We start from the raw sequence: 16,448 nt of genomic DNA, 5'->3' as shown, positions 1-16,448 counted from the left end.
TCGACATAATGTTTCATTTGTTCTCCAGACAAATGCCAGTCAGTGAAGTCACAGGTCTCACAGGCAAACAGAAGCCCTTTTATAGCCAGTGGTCCCACGTTTATCTGCAGAGGAAACATCTCTGCTCCTCAGTGTCTGTCCAAAACAAAACAATTACAAACAACACTCAAGCAGTTACATGAAAAAATATAACAACTGTTTTTCAATCCAATTTTATTTTAAAACAGACAAAACCACTTGCAGTGCAACAAAATGTTTGATATGATGACAATGGTGTAAAGAAATTACAAAATCAAGAATTACATAAGGTGATAACTAAAAAAAAAAAAAAAAAACAACCTTCAAAATCTATCAGGAGTATGACAATGATGAAACAAACAAAATCTGACAGGAAAATATCACTGGCCCAAACACACAATACTATAAATCATCACACATACCAAACGGCTGCCTAATAGTTCTGTACTAGCGGCCCACATATCATCTATAAATCATTCTCACCTGACTGTTGCAATACTTATATAGCGGCATGCAGAAATATGTAAATGTTAATATGTAAATGAGCTCCAGCACTGTCCAATCACAGCTGCTTCATCATTTATTGTGGCCAATCTGAGACGTCCCAAAAAAGTGCCCGATTGTTTCAAAGAATGAGGGCATTCATGTGATGCAACAGATGTAAATATTCGATATTAAAATAATTAATCAATTTTAACTCTCTCAGTTCACTAATGTGCTGGTGATATGTTGGAAGACATATCTCAGTCACAATATGCAGTGATGTAAACTCAGTGTATCGTTTTGTCCGTGTTGTGTAACCCCAGTTTACACAAGGCCTTGATCTGTATAGGGTTTAATATCAAGATATCAAATGAAATCAGAAAAAAGCTAAATTTAATTAAAAAAGAAAAAGAACAATATCAATCTGCTACAAAATTTTAAATTGTAAATTTTAAAACTGCGAGTAAGTTTCTGGAGTAAATATTAAAGATAAAGCCTGAAAACTTTAATAAAAGTTACAAACATCCACACAGGTGAGCACACACAGGCAGCTGAGACAATTCACTTAAACAGCCATAAATGAAATAAAACACAAAAATATGTCACCTGTAGAAAATTGCAAAGAGGGCAAAATCATATATCGCAAAAAGAAATTTTACAAACTGTTCACAAACAAGTGCGTAATTGCGGCAAACGGGAATACAATCAGCGCTGGGGCTACGCACATGAGGAGGAGGAGGAGGAGGAGGAAGAGGAGGAAGGCTGGACTCACTGTGCATGTGTGGAAATGGAGAGAGATGGAAGATGACAGACACATGCTAATCTGAAGACCACAGGATGTTGTGCATGTGTGTGCTTTATGGTCACCTAGGAGATGCATCTAGATAGGGGCCGTGCTTGGGCCAGGACCACGCCCTCGGCCCACCCCTTGGTGGGAGCTGAGTTTCCGTGAGTGCCAACGCGTTTCTTTGTAAACAAACCAGGCATTACACGCCCACACAATAAGGTTCAGGTAGCCAAACACCTGCACAACAGGAGAAACACCAGCTGTTAACGTCCAGGACTTGGCAGTAAGTCGTAGTAGTACATACTTTAGTTATTATATTTTGGCATATTTTGGACACTTGACAGAAACAACACAAAATCCTACCACTGAAATATCCAGCGTGCACATGCTGGCAAACTCTGTGACCTCACATCTGAGGCTGCTGCTCCTACAGGGCTCCAGGGTGGCGCGGATCCCCTCCGTGCCTGTGGCAAACTTAATCATTTGCAGGCCCCGCGCCCATGCTGATGAGCACACGAGCCAGAGGAAGGCAAACATCGCTGTCACCACAAAATCCTTCCACACACACAGACAAGGAAAGGGTATCCCATAAGTCTCCCTGAGATACAGTACATTCTAATATATACTGTTTGTGTGTAGCACAGTGGGGTTAGTACTAAGGGATTAGTATTGAAGGGTTAGTACTGAGAGCTAGTACTGAGAGTTAGTACGGATGGGTTAGTACTGAGAGTTAGTACTGAAGGGATAGTACTGAAGGGTTGGTACTGTAGAGTTAGTATTGAAGGGTTAGTACTGAGAGTTAGTACTGAATGGTTAGTACTGTGGGGTTAGTATTGAGGGATTCGTATTGAAGGGTTAGTATTGAGAGTTAGTACTGAAGGGTTAGCACTGCGGGGTTGGTACTGTAGGATTAATATTGAGGGATTAGTATTGAAGGGTTAGTACTGAGAGTTAGTACTGAAGGGTTAGCACATGCCGGGTTAGTACTATAGGCTTAGTATTGAGGGATTAGTATTGAAGGGGTTAGTACTGAGAGTTAGGACTGAAGGGTTAGTGTTGTAGGGTTGGTACTGTAGGGTTAGTATTGAGGGATTATTATTGAAGGGTTAGTACTGAAGGGTTTGTACTGCGGGGTTGGTACTGTAGGGCTCTCATGTACTAACAGGCACAAGGCCAGCACTGGTAAGTCACTGCAGGTCAGATCTGTGTGGTGAATGCCCACTCTCAGCACTGACATGGCAGTGGGTGCAGCAGTGTGGGTGGAGGTTGTACATGTGTCAGCATCACTGCTGGGCTGAGGCCTCCACCCAAACATATCCAGACCACAGCGCTCCTGTGGTCAGAAACTGACTGCTGATAAAGGGTTCAAAAGGAAGTGTCCAGCTCTGCTGCTGGATGACTGGATTCCAGCAGTGTGGTTAGTGAATTAGTGAAGGTGATTCACACACCGTGCTGAACTCCAGGTTTCTGTAGAGCTGCTTTATATTTTCTCATTATATTGAATTTTATAGTCACTTATCATCTATAAATACATAAAGATATTTAATATTTGCTTTTTAATTACTATGTATATCATGATTTTGCTGTAACAAGCATTGGGTCACTTGTGGACCACATGGGCCCACACAGCACCAAACGGGAACATCCAGGATTGCACAGGACCAGAGGCGCCCAGGCATTCCTGCATACTCACACACATGGGTCCGAAGTCAGAGTCCTGGTACACGTGCATGTATCCGAGGTAGACGAGCAGTGCAGCTGTGCAGTACAGGAACGCGAGAACAGCCACCGCCACAAAGAACTCCGCCGAGGACGAGAAGTCGCCCAAAAGACGCGTCTCAGTCAGCGTGTGGTTACACAGGGTGATGTTCCCTTCAACCAGCAACACTTGGTTTAACCTGTCGTGGGATAACGTAGAAACGACATCTACTCCATGCCTGGTTTGCGCAGAGGGTGACGTGGTAGCGTTGCACGTGTAGCCAGCACTCACCTGAACGGGTAACTAAAGGCTGCAGAAAGTGTTGCGTTGATGCTGCGGTCACATGACAGGGAGATCACGTTCTGGCCTGCATACCCACCGCAACTCGCAAAGGCGAATACGGCCGTGAGCTGGTTTAAAAAAAACATTCACGTCAAGGTAGTTATGAATGCAGTAACCCTTAACAAAGCACCACAGGAGCGGTGGGGTGGAGCACGGACAGGACTCCCAGAAAGCTGTGCGCTTGCCACAGCTGGACAGTTTAACTTTAGTGTTGTTGGACAGTTGATTTGTCCATATATGTTTGCTTTAGTTCTGTTGGCTTCTTTTAAGTCATTACCGCGATAGAAATGTAACTGTCTTCGTGTTTTCCTTTTGTCTCACCGTCGTCGCGATGCTCTGTCTATTTTGTTAGTTAACTCATCCCCGTTATTACTCTTAAGCTCGTTTCTGTTCTGTTACAGTACGAGCTTGTGCTTTGGTGAAGATGTTATATGTTACGTGTTCTTTGTTGGCAGCTGGAATACCAAACCGGAACAGCACCTCATGTTTTAGAGTCGCTGTATGTTGGCACAAATGATCCATAGTACTGGTGCCACGGAGCTCTGCAAACCGCCGTGATTCGAGTGCGCGGGACACATCTGGAAAAGCTGATTCCAGATCTGCCAGATGTCCTGCTCCCTGCGGGGCACATCCTGTGTGCTGACTCAGTAGCTCGGCTGGGCAACAGTGTGCGGCACAAAAGTTACATACTTTAGGAAGTTTTCAGAGGACCAGGAGGGGCTCAGAACAAAGCCCTCGAGGGCAGTACATAAGCGCGCGAACATCGGTAACGACTGTGCTGGAGGGCACGAGCAGATCCGACGCAGGGGAAGAGAAAGTTTGCTGACCGAATGAACGGAATGTGCGCAGTAGCAAAAGTCTGCGACAAATCCCGCTAAACAAAATGACTCAAGACTAACCAACTAGCTAAATAATGAATGTCTACATAGCAAATGTTGTGAAAATTCTTAAAATGAACAGAATTACCGAACCATAATCTGCCTCCAGTTTAGTTCAGCAAAAAACGTTAGAATGCGTTAGCTAAAGTTCAACTATATAATTAGTACATCGCAAAACGTTGTCTGGAATGGTGTAAACGCTACATGGCATGAGCCAGCTGGGAGAGTTGAGTTCCCCAGGCCTTATCCGCGAACTAAAGTGGAAACCCTTGGAGCGCGCAGCTGGGCTCCGCGCTACTTACCCACTGCACCACTTTGATGAAGCCCAGGGGTTCTTTGATAGGGGTCCAGTTCAGCCGAAAGCCCGTCTGCATCTTTAACAGTCTGAAGGCGAGAAGATGTCTGTGAAGCTACAGCTCAGCCTTGTCGGTGACGTGGTTCTCCTCCCGGTATTGATGCTGCCCCTCCTACGGCCAGCGCGCGTTATTGCGCAAGCCCGTAACCCTACCCGCCTGGGCACGAGATTGCGACCTAGGAGCTCTGCATTTTTTTTTCACCTTTGTTCGCGTCTGAACGTTTTAACGGAATGGCAACCAGCTTCTTCCTTCTCTTCCACAGAAGTAGCTCCAGGTCATACCGTCCGCATTCCGTTATGTTCTCATCACTCGAAGTCTAGTAAGGACCCTCAATAATGGTTGTACTGAAGAATGTAAAGAGATATTAAAATAGTTCTGATCCAAAACGTATCTATGCTAACTGTAAATGGAGTAGTTATTGCATAATAAATAAATAAAAAGTACAACCAGTATGACGCACCCTTTTATTTCAAACTCTTACTACTGTTCTAGAGCGATTCAGCACCAAAATGTGAGTTACTACTGGACTGAGAATTCAACAGCAGAAAGGAGGGCATCCCCTTCTGTGGGTCCTTACATAAAAAGAATAAAACACATCCGAGTATAGAGACAGGGTGAGATTTTAATATGAAGACAACACCGCATTGCCATGTTAGTTTAAAATACCAGAGGAAGCTGAATGAAAAAAAAAAAACGTCTGGGCATCCAACATATATACATATAAACATCGGGCAAAAGAAAACGAACAGGTGTCGTGCACACACACCCACGAGACTGACTGAACAAAAACACACAATGAAACTTTGCAGACAGATTGATTTTCTATTTGGTATAAAACTGGGATTAGACAAAATAAAAACACTAGAATATCTGTTTCCACCAACCTTCCTCCTCTTTAAATACACGTTATATACAAGACGGAAGGCGTTTTGGCCACATTAATTTGTTTGTGGATATTTACTGTGAGAATTCTGGCAATATTTACCTCCATCATAAAAAAATAATGATTGTGGAAATTGAGACAATAGGGAGTATACAAAATATTAAACCCAAGTTCTCCTAAAATGATTCCTGTTACACAGAAAAACATATTTTTCTGTTTGTTGTCTAAATCATAAAAAACTTCAGTGACATATCTATACTTGTAAAAAAAAAAGATGACAACAGATAAACATCTACACTGTGTAGACTAAAGAGGATCTCTGCTGCATGATTTTAGCATCTACTAACTTGACAGTATTTGGAGTTTCCTCTGTGGACGGGGAATGATCTACAAAGAAAAGGCCAACGGCGAACGTGGTAGAGTTCTTTCCCAGATCAGCAATGTCCATTGCATAAGGAACAGAATAATTCTTAGAAATCAGAGTAATGGTCTGAACACACAACATTCACATTCAACAACACTGAACAACTATCTCTCATTCCTACAGTCAAACAAGGAGAGAAAAAAAGAGTCAGAACTTCTTGTAGAAAACACAGATCTCCTGCAATGCTTGATCATATACATTACTGTGTTTTATCTTTTAAATATCACGACAGCCTTTTTCGTGTCTGACATTAAAAACAGGCATCAAAGCTTGATAGAGTCTGGAAACTGAACCACAGAGCAGCTCTATACGTGGGACACAGGACACAGTGAGGGGAGGATTCCTCTCCCCTCTCTCTCTGGCATTCAACACCACACTCTTTCACACGCTCTCCTTCATCACTGCTGGGGTCAGAGCAGGGTGGGCACCACCTGCCCTGAGGGGTGGAGGGTGGAGGGTGGAGGAGGTGTGTGGGTGGAGAGCTGGAGAAGGTGTGTGCGTGGAGAGCTAGAGAAGGTGTGTGGGTGGAGGAAGTGTATGGGTGGATGGCTGGAGATGGTTTGTGGGTGGACAAGGTGTGTGGGTGGAGGGCTGGAGGAGGTGTGTGGGTGGAGGAGGTGTGTGGGTGGAGCCCATGGCTCTCAGTGAATCAGCTCCTCCATTTCGCTCTCCTTGAGTCTGGCATTGTCCCTGACCTCGTCAAACGTGTATGTCTTCACGATCTTCCCATTGTGGAAGACGGTGTGAAGCAGGTCCTGCAGAGACAGACGGGACAGGCAGACGTCTTACGCAATGAAGGGTGGCTGTGTGGAGCATGTCTGGTGCTGATCTGGCCCCGATGTGTGTGTGTGTGTGTGTGTGTGTGTGAAAGCACGATAGTATTCAGTGATGATGTATCCTCCTGGCACTAATGCTAGACACGGCTGAAAGCTACACAGTAACAGAAGAACTTGAGACTTATCTCACAGAAGGCAAGGAGAGACAGCATGGAGAAACAGTGAGGAGACTTTGAGGAGAGACAGCATAGAGAGACAATGTGGAGAGACAGCATAGGGAGACAGTGAGGAGAGACAGCATAGAGAGTGAGGAGAGACAGTGAGGAGAGAGTTGTTCCTACCGCCCCATACTCCTCCAGGTCCCCTTTGCCTTCCTCCAGAGTGACATAATCCCCATTCTGCTTCCGGTGAAGAGACAGACGACCCTTCTTTGACCTTTTGTTGGGGTCAGCTACAGGATCTTTGAAGACATTTACCTGGAAGAAAAAAATGAAACAGTGTGTAAACCTCATTGAAAGAATGCTATCCTCTTCAGATTGAGGTTTACAAAGGAACTAGTCGATACTCTATAAAACCAAGAAATTCAAGTTTTAGGGAGTAGTTAATGGTGTAATACAGCTGTTTTAGGGAGTAGTTAATGGTGTAATACAGCTGTTTTAGGGAGTAGTTAATGGTGTAATACAGCTGTTTTAGGGAGTAGTTAATGATGTAATACAGCTGTTTTCTGGAGTAGTTTATGATGTAATAAAGCTGTATTAGGGAGTAGTTAATTATGTAATACAGCTGTTTTAGGGAGTAGTTTATGATGTAATACAGCTGTTTTAGGGAGTAGTTTATGATGTAATAAAGCTGTTTTAGGGAGTAGTTAATGGTGTAATACAGCTGTTTTAGGGAGTAGTTAATGGTGTAATACAGCTGTTTTAGGGAGTAGTTTATGATGTAATAAAGCTGTTTTAGGGAGTAGTTTATGATGTAATAAAGCTGTTTATGAGACAGGAAGGCCTCACCCCGAGCCCGTTCGTCACCACGTAGCTGCATTTGAAGGAGCAGTTGAGAAGGTCGCGGGTGAGCTTCTGCAGAAGGGCTCCTCCAGAACCAAAGGAGATGTTCTCGATGCTCCACCTGTGCTTCTTCATGCCCTCCACGATCTACAGGACAGTCACACAGCACAATGCCATCGAATGCTGCCCGGCAGGAAGGCCAGCAGTCCTGCCCTCAGCAGAGGTCAGGAGCAGAGGTCAGAAGGTCAGAAGCAGGAGCTGAGCTCACCTCCTGCAGAGTGTTGATGTCCACGCCGTCACCCTGAATTACCCGGATGTAGGGTGGAAGCAGCTTGTAGCCCCTGCAGTTCTCGAAAGGGGGAAACTTCTTCCCTAAAATCTCCAAGACCTGTGAAATAAGACAGTGATGGTCACATGGGAGCCCTTATGCGCAGTGAGACCCCTCACACAGGTGCTGCAGATCTGGGTTCCCCCACAAACCCTTCAACTAAACTGCCTGATCCTGTCCACCAAGGCCTTCAGGAGAGTCAGAATACTACAGTCGGGTACCAGGGTCTGGCACCAGGGTCGGGTACCAGGATTGGGTACCAGGGTTGGGCACCAGAGTCGGGCACCAGGGTCCAGGGTGAAGGTGGCTGTCGATAGTGTCAGATAACGTGGCTCCTTCATCGTTTCCTTTCTCTTTCTTTTAAATAAATAATCATTAATCATAATATCTCATTGTAAAGCTACCACTCAACACTGTATCTGCTGAAAGATGTCCAGATAGAGGAATAAACAACAATCTCATACAGGACAAAGTCATGCTAAACTGGGATTATGGGATTAGCAATACACAGTGCAGTGATCAGGCTTTATTTCGGAACATCTGTGAGCAATGTTACACCTTATGTGAGTTATGTTATCATTTGTTATGTGTCGTGCGATACCTTGCTAGGTGAGTTATGTTATATCTTGTTTGTGTTTCACCTTGTCTTTAAGAAGTAAGACCTGTGCCCAGACATTAAGAAACGCGAGTCCTTGTAGGGTTAGAACGAGAATGTAGAAATACAGCAATAACAACCAGTTACCCTGCAGTCAGCACATCAGGCCTGTAAAACTGTGATGCGGTTCTACTTAACTATCCTGCAGTTTTTACCTTCCTAAACAAATAAACACAATCGGTTTAGTGAATTGCTACAGATACGTTTGACTGCAATTTTGGGGATTTTTACAAATAGTCTGATCAGACCTTTCTCAAGCCCTAAACAAAAACAAACAAACAAACATAAATAAATAAAAGCATGTGTGCAGGTGGGGGTTACCTTCAGGACGGTGTCCAGCGGGTTCCCGGAATCAGGCCGCACCACCAGCGGGGCATCAGCACTGCGTTTCTCCACCAGTGTCCTCAGGTCCTCGCCCCAGATCTTCTCGCAGGCGTTGTAGATGTCGTAGCTGTCGCTGACGATGGACACAGGTACGGACGGAAACTGCTTGATGATGTGTTCAAAGGCATCCTTCTCGTGGTCTTTGCCCCAGGCAGTGATTGTGCTGAGGTGGGGGTGGGGGTTAAACACAGATGGTAAGGGGTGAGTGATGAACACTTTACAAAAGCACGGCGTTTCGAGTAAAACCTTTCAAGTAGCAACAAGTAATACAGCCACTAGAGGGCAGCACAATGTCCTATTTGATGCGCCTGAAAACACATTAAGAATAAGCCAGCTCAATGGTAGCAAAGTTTTCTTCAATTTCAACATTTCATATAATTATATAGTATAATATGTCATCATCACCCACAATGCCCTCGCATAATAAAAGCATTAACTCCCTCGGATAATAAAAGCATTAACTCAAGCAGTAATAATGGCCGAAAATGTAGGAGGCCATTCCTCATCAACAGTGGGCCAGTCTACGCCCATTACACCTCTACATTACACCTCTACACAGCCTACATTACACCTCTACGTTACATCTCTACATTACACCTCTACACTACACCTCTATACTACACCTCTACACAGCCTACACTACACCTCTACACAGCCTACATTACACCTCTATACTACACCTCTACACAGCCTACACTACACCTTTACACTACACCTCTACATTACACCTCTACACCACCTACATTACACCTCTACATTACACCTCTACACAGCCTACACTACACTTCTACACTACACCGTTACACTACACCTCTACAGAGTTCCCTGGCTCTGATATGTGTCTGCCCAACTCTGTTTTGGGAAGGCTTGTGAAGATGCCCAGGCCAACCTCACCTGTGTTCTGCAGCTGGTACAGAAAACCCTGGCACTGGGTCTTTGGTGCCATAGTACTTCTTGATGACTCCAATTCCAGCCACTGTGTCTGTTCCTTTGAAGTTCACCAGGTGTGCGGAGGCACCAATGCCAGCAGTCTACAAGAGAAAGTGAAAATGAAAAACGTTTGTGCAGTCAGGCATCGTCTCGCATTGATGGTATTACATTTGTGAACGTTACTGGAGTTGAACAGTGTTTGTTTGTTTGTTTACCTCCTGTGAAGAAACACCCCTATAGCCAAAGTCATGCAGCTTGTATTCAAGACCCTCCAAAGTTCCAGAAGTTTCCATGAGATACTTGGCCAGGATCTTCTTCTGCTCTCGTGAGTTGGTTGCAACAGTTATGGGGTACCAGATCTGAACCAGGATAGTCTGTAGAGGAACAGTAGTAGATTCAGTACCATCATCTTAAATGTGGGTTTATGTTGAACAGGGCAGGGAACCAGCGGTGGGATAGAAGCAGAACGCTGATCTGAATGCTGATCTGATGACTCTGGGGAGTAGAGCATCCCTGCCCTGGTGGGGCTCAGAGAGCTTAACTGCCTGGTGCAGGTCCGGTCAGTCTAGCTAATTTGAGTGGACGAGTCAGTGAGTTTGCAATAGTGCGGAACAGGAGAACAGCGGGCTGTCACACCATCTTACACCACAGGGTTGGACGCACCAGTGGGCAGGAGTTCAGAGTGCTGCTTTGTTTCAGTCCAGCCAGTCGAGCTGACATCATCTAAACCTGCCGTGTCATCACACAGTGTCATCACACGGTGTCATCAGTGTCTAACCCTGCTGTGTCATCACAGTATCTAACCCTGCCGTGTCATCACACAATGCCTTCACATGGTGTCTAACCCTGCTGTGTCATCACACAGTGTCTAACCTGTCGAGTCATCACACAGTGCCATCACATGGTGTCTAACCCTGCTGTGTCATCACACAGTGTCTAACCTGTCGAGTCATCACACAGTGCCATCACATGGTGTCAATACCTGCTGTGTCATCACACAGTGCCATCACATGGTGTCAATACCTGCTGTGTCATCACACAGTGCCATCACATGGTGTCTAACCCTGCTGTGTCATCACACAGTGTCTAACCTGTCGAGTCATCACACAGTGCCATCACATGGTGTCTAACCCTGCTGTGTCATCACACAGTGTCTAACCTGTCGAGTCATCACACAGTGCCATCACATGGTGTCAATACCTGCTGTGTCATCACACAGTGTCAGCACATGGTGTCAATACCTGCTGTTCATTCTCACTAATGAAAGCAGTCCAGATAGCGGCGGCTGGAGAAAACACTGTTAATTCAGCAGGTCACAGCAGTGGTTTCCTTTACTGGGCCAAACCCATTATAACCAGATTGCAACTCTTCCCCCTTTCAACTAGGAAGCCTGAACCCCATTCATGTCAAAGTGAAACTGCACGTTTGGTCACACCTACTATTTCATGTTTGGTTTAGCCTCTGACTAACGTAGCTTTAAGGTGGGACTGAGTGAAGATCCAGTTGTAATTTTTCTGCACAATCTTGCAATTGGAACTTTATTTGTGAACCAATGCAGTGCAGTCACAGGCCTGTTAATCCAGCAGCTAAAATACCTGAATGTACTCATCCCACAACCATAAGGAGTGTGTGTATGAGGAGATCTGTGAAGAGTGTACGTGAGGAGAACTGGAAGGAGTGTGTGAAGAGTGTGTGTGAGGAGAACCATAAGGAGTGTGTGAGACTTCAGTGGTAAAAGTACTTGACATGTAGTCAGAAGACTGCTGGTTCAAGCCCCACCGTTGCCAAGGTGGGGCCCCTGAGCAATACCCTTAACCTTCAATTGCTCAAATTGTACTCAGTCATAAGTTGCTTTGGATAAAAATGATAGAACCATGAGTTCTGTCATATAATAATTTTATGTTCATGTTTACTTCACACTATCCCTGCAGCCTTCAGAGATAGACAAACACAAGACCGATTACAGCCCCAATCTCACTGGTCTCAGCTGCTCTTGTTTAGACTCTTAAATGTTCTTGGTGATGGTGGAGGAACTAGGTCAGCGTCCCTGGCCCTCAGACACTCCGTACACCAGCACGGAGGGAGATGCACACTCTCCACGCACCCAGTCAGGGTGACAATCATCATCAGACCTTCGCACAAACACAATAGATTTTCTTGTTTCTAAATTTGATTCTATGATTTCTGTCATTTTTTAAAGGTTATTATTCAATTTTACAGTTAGAATCATAGCCCAAGGGCAGGCTAAGTAGTGGCTTTGGGACGACACAGCATTTCAGTCAGTCACATGACACAGCATAGTTCAGACAGTCACATGACACAAGGCATGTAAGGCAGCCTGGGTCATGGGGCTCAGCTCACCCAGGACACTCACCTCCACCAACATCACTCACCTCCACCCACATTACTCACCTCCACCCAGTTGGTGAGCCAGTAGCACTCTGGATCTGTGCTTTCCACGGTGAAGAGCACATTACCACGGGGGATCACACTCCCCTCGGGCACGGCCTTCACCTCGATGGGGAGGTGGCCATCGTATTTCTACAGACACAGACCACAATGGACCATCACTTACATCAAACATTTCAACATGGAAAAAAGAGAAAATAAATAAAACAGTAATACCACAATTGAATTTATTGAGAACACTGATATGTAGCCATAATACATGAGAAAATACTAAAACACTAAAAACAAACTCCTATGTAAATAAAATACAAAAAACACTAAAAACAAACCCCAACGTAAATGAACGTGGTTAGCAGCGAGGCCTACAGAGGCCGTGGAACAGAGCAGAACCGAATAAAGCCTGAAATGTTATTAACTCTGGAACTCTGTATAACCACAGTGCAGAAACTCTTCAGGCTGGGGTAGACCAACATAATTGAGCCCAGAGGACCTGTGAGCGCTGTGAGGGGCATTTTTCAGCCGAGCTGAAGATCTCAGCAGCCTCTGCTGGCCGTTTCTCATTTTCTCCTTACCTCTAGAATGTATTTCCAGCCTTTCTCATTGAACACGTCATCCTGAAAGTGCTCCTGGTACACGTCCTTGGCCTCCTGGATCTTCTCAGAGGTCACAACCTTTCCTGGCAGTCAGCAGAGACAACGCAAATGAGTCTGTGTCTGTGTGTGTGCGCACGCACATGTGTATGTGTGTGCGTGCATGCGCGCGCGTGTGTGTATGTGTGTGTGTGTGTGTTGCAGTCCCTTGTTTTATTACATTAGGAAGGTTTCTCACACAGTGCATCTTTGTCCTAGTGAGTTGTTATATGTACAGACACGTTGACCTCCTGACGCATCCACTGTCCTTCTAACGATCATCTGAGCTGCTTCAGTTCTCAGAGCTCCAACACACACCCTGTAGCCCGTCACCTCTGGGGCTTTGCTGTGCCTGGTCAATTATGTTCTTCATGTCTTACAACAACCTAGCAACGCCCGCCCGCCCGCCCCGCCCCCCCATACCTGGACATTTCACTACAGAGTAGGCAGACGTCAGATGGTGTAACAAATCCTACATTAAACTTCAACAGCGTTAATAATCACTGAACTTCACAGTCTCCAAGGTCGTCCTCATGTCCTCACTCCCAACCAAGGCCAAAGAGATTACGGGACAGACACCCAGGAGCAGTACACAGACGTAAACACAGGCCTGTACACTTGGCTTGTGTGTAGGGTTCCATACCTTTTAAGTATTTGTGAAGAATGTACTGTAAGCCATAGAAAACCGTTTGTTGGTACTTGACTTTGCGGGTCTTGCTGGGGTCTGTTTTCTTCTCACGACACTCGAAGTAGGAGTACACTTTACTAGTGTTGGGTGGGTACTGCTTATAGTGAGTTACCTGCAACACAGAGACAGACAGCTCAGATTCACACACAGTACTGTGTAGACGTACAGTATTAGCAGACTGTCGCACACACCAGGAGAAACATGTCTCACTTCCAACCAACACTTCCATCCATCTGTTCATACAAAAACACATCTGAAGAACATTTCTGAGTACTGACTGAGGCTTCGGAATAGCCCTGAGAGTGTGGAAGGATCTGGAAAATCACAGTCTCCCTCAACTGATACTCAGAACGGTAACAGAGCAAGTCATCCAAACAAGAACAGGCATGTGTGGACCTTCCCGGGTCCAGCGAGCACACCACTATACCAGCGGTACACTACCAGGCTTCTCACCTACTCTCTCATGTGCGCCATTTCATGGCTGAAGCACAGCAATATCGCAAAACATTTCCCTCTGCTAAAGCTTTCATCAGGGACGTACTTCAGCATCTGAGCACTCTGAATGGGGTTTGCTCCGCTGCAGGGGGTAACGCACCGCGTCACTACCCATCCTTCGTCCCAGTCACTGGACTGTGGCATGCACAAATATCAAAAATCTCATATTCAATTCACACATCAGTTGTGAACATTTCTGATGCACCTACTTTGATGGTGGAATGTGGGCTAAGACATTTCCAAAGGCATCTGGGATCAGAGTAATGTCTCCTACCCTCAGCCAAACAGGCTCCTGTTACTGCACTGACGTGCTGTTGGTCTGAGATGCACTGCAGACAAATGTTTAGGAGAACAGATACAAAACAGTCTGCAGCCAAGTCAGAACCTGACTGTGCAGTATTTAAGTTCTCAGATGCCCACTTATCATACATATTAAACATTCAAATAAATCCGATTAGAAAATTTTAGCCCTCCAGAAACTGATAGTTAAGTTCACATCTGGATAATCCGAATGTTCTTTATTAATTTATAACCTTTTCTTCAGAGCATTTACTATGTGTAGAGTTACGGAGAGCTGTTACTCTGTGTAGTGTTACAGAGAGCAGTTACACTGTGTAGAGATACAGAGAGCAGTTACTCTGTGTAGTTACAAAGAGCAGTTATACTGTGTAGAGTTATAGAGAGCAGTTACTGTGTAGAGTTAGAGAGAGCAGTTATACTGTGTAGAGTTACAGAGAGCAGTTACTCTGTGTAGAGTTACAGAGAGCTGTTACACTGTGTAGAGATACAGAGAACAGTTACTCTGTGTAGTTACAGAGAGCAGTTATACTGTGTAGTTATAGAGAGCAGTTACTGTGTAGAGTTATAGAGAGCAGTTACTGTGTAGAGTTATAGAGAGCAGTTATACTGTGTAGAGATACAGAGAGCAGTTACTCTGTGTAGTTACAGAGAGCAGTTATACTGTGCAGTTATAGAGAGCAGTTACTGTGTAGAGTTATAGAGAGCAGTTACTGTGTAGAGTTATAGAGAGCAGTTACACTGTGTAGAGATACAGAGAGCAGTTACTCTGTGTAGTTACAGAGAGCAGTTATACTGTGTAGTTATAGAGAGCAGTTACTGTGTAGAGTTACAGAGAGCAGTTACTCTGTGTAGAGTTAGAGAGCTGTTACACTGTGTAGAGATACAGAGAACAGTTACTCTGTGTAGTTACAGAGAGCAGTTATACTGTGCAGTTATAGAGAGCAGTTACTGTGTAGAGTTATAGAGAGCAGTTACTGTGTAGAGTTATAGAGAGCAGTTATACTGTGTAGAGATACAGAGAGCAGTTACTCTGTGTAGTTACAGAGAGCAGTTATAGCACACAGGACTGGTGGCTTCTCTCTCTCTCTCTCTCTCTCTCTCTCTCTCTCTCTCTCTTTTACACTCTCTCCCTCATGCTCTCTCTCTCTCTCTCCCTCAGGCTCTCTCTCCTCCTGTCTCTCTCTCTCCCTTTTACACTCTCTCCCTCATGCTCTCTCTCTCCCTCTCTCCCTCAGGCTCTCTCTCCTCCTGTCTCTCTCTCCCTCTCTTTTATATTCTCTCCCTCATGCTCTCTCTCTCCCTCAGGCTCTCTCTCCTCCTGTCTCTCTCTCCCTCTCTTTTATATTCTCTCCCTCATGCTCTCTCTCTCCCTGTCTCTCACACTCTCTCTCTCTCTCTCTCTCTCTCTCTCTCTCTCTCTCTCTCTCTCTCTCTCTCCCTCAGGCTCTCTCTCCTCCTGTCTCTCTCTCCCTCTCTTTTACACTCTCTCCCTCATGTTCTGCTGCTCCCTGTCTCTCACACTCTCTCCCTCATGCTCTCTCTCTCCCTCTCTCTCTCTCCCTCAGGCTCTCTCTCCTCCTGTCTCTCTCTCCCTCTTTTATATTCTCTCCCTCATGCTCTCTCTCTCCCTGTCTCTCACACTCTCTCTCTCTCTCCCTCTCTCTCTCTCTCTCTCTCTCCCTCAGGCTCTCTCTCCTCCTGTCTCTCTCTCCCTCTCTTTTACACTCTCTCCCTCATGTTCTGCTGCTCCCTGTCTCTCACACTCTCTCCCTCATGCTCTCTCTCTCCCTCTCTCTCTCTCCCTCAGGCTCTCTCTCCTCCTGTCTCTCTCTCCCTCTCTTTTACACTCTCTCCCTCATGTTCTGCTGTTCCCTGTCTCTCACACTCTCTCCCTCTCTCTCTCTCTCTCCTTCAGGCTCTCTCTCCTCCTGTCTCTCTCTCCCTCTCTCTCACACTCTCTTCCTTTACACTCTCTCTCCCCTC

The 16,448-nt window shown here is 45.4% G+C and overlaps 2 protein-coding genes across 2 annotated transcripts in view; both read right to left on the bottom strand.

Annotated features, from left to right (window-relative positions):
• Window positions 1-196: 196 nt before the first annotated feature.
• Window positions 197-5,014, bottom strand: sypl1 (synaptophysin-like 1). The gene is made up of 5 exons (XM_027007527.3): window positions 4,510-5,014; window positions 3,279-3,397; window positions 2,982-3,186; window positions 1,652-1,843; window positions 197-1,525 (listed from the first exon to the last, which is right to left on the bottom strand). The coding sequence occupies exons 1-5, from the start codon at window positions 4,579-4,581 to the stop codon at window positions 1,382-1,384; spliced, it is 732 nt and encodes a 243-aa protein (XP_026863328.2). The 5' UTR covers window positions 4,582-5,014; the 3' UTR covers window positions 197-1,381.
• Window positions 5,015-5,167: 153 nt separating this feature from the next.
• Window positions 5,168-16,448, bottom strand: part of nampt1 (nicotinamide phosphoribosyltransferase 1) — a 15,030-nt gene continuing 3,749 nt past the window's right edge. Inside the window, exons 2-11 of the mRNA XM_027007526.3 lie at window positions 13,626-13,782; window positions 12,926-13,029; window positions 12,357-12,485; window positions 10,160-10,318; window positions 9,909-10,045; window positions 8,952-9,177; window positions 7,916-8,035; window positions 7,654-7,794; window positions 6,988-7,122; window positions 5,168-6,625 (exon numbers count right to left, since the gene is read on the bottom strand). Coding sequence (XP_026863327.2) covers window positions 6,512-6,625; window positions 6,988-7,122; window positions 7,654-7,794; window positions 7,916-8,035; window positions 8,952-9,177; window positions 9,909-10,045; window positions 10,160-10,318; window positions 12,357-12,485; window positions 12,926-13,029; window positions 13,626-13,782 — 1,422 coding nt within the window. The 3' untranslated portion in view covers window positions 5,168-6,511. The remainder of the gene's footprint in view (window positions 6,626-6,987; window positions 7,123-7,653; window positions 7,795-7,915; window positions 8,036-8,951; window positions 9,178-9,908; window positions 10,046-10,159; window positions 10,319-12,356; window positions 12,486-12,925; window positions 13,030-13,625; window positions 13,783-16,448) is intronic.

Source organism: Electrophorus electricus, chromosome 11 (genome assembly GCF_041902795.1).
Source record: "Electrophorus electricus isolate QZ-2024a chromosome 11, ASM4190279v1, whole genome shotgun sequence".
Taxonomy (NCBI): domain Eukaryota; kingdom Metazoa; phylum Chordata; class Actinopteri; order Gymnotiformes; family Gymnotidae; genus Electrophorus; species Electrophorus electricus.
Note: the sequence above shows the minus strand (reverse complement) of the source record. Positions and strands in the feature narration are given on the sequence as shown.

Coding starts and splice junctions, on each gene's coding strand:
- sypl1 (XM_027007527.3), bottom strand. CDS start 4,581: ATGCAGACGGGCTTTCGGCTGAACTGGACCCCTATCAAAGAACCCCTG. Junction 3,187..3,278: donor GCCTTTAGTTACCCGTTCAG/GTGAGTGCTGGC, acceptor ATCCCACGACAG/GTTAAACCAAGTGTTGCTGG. Junction 1,526..1,651: donor GCACGCTGGATATTTCAGTG/GTAGGATTTTGT, acceptor CCTGTTGTGCAG/GTGTTTGGCTACCTGAACCT.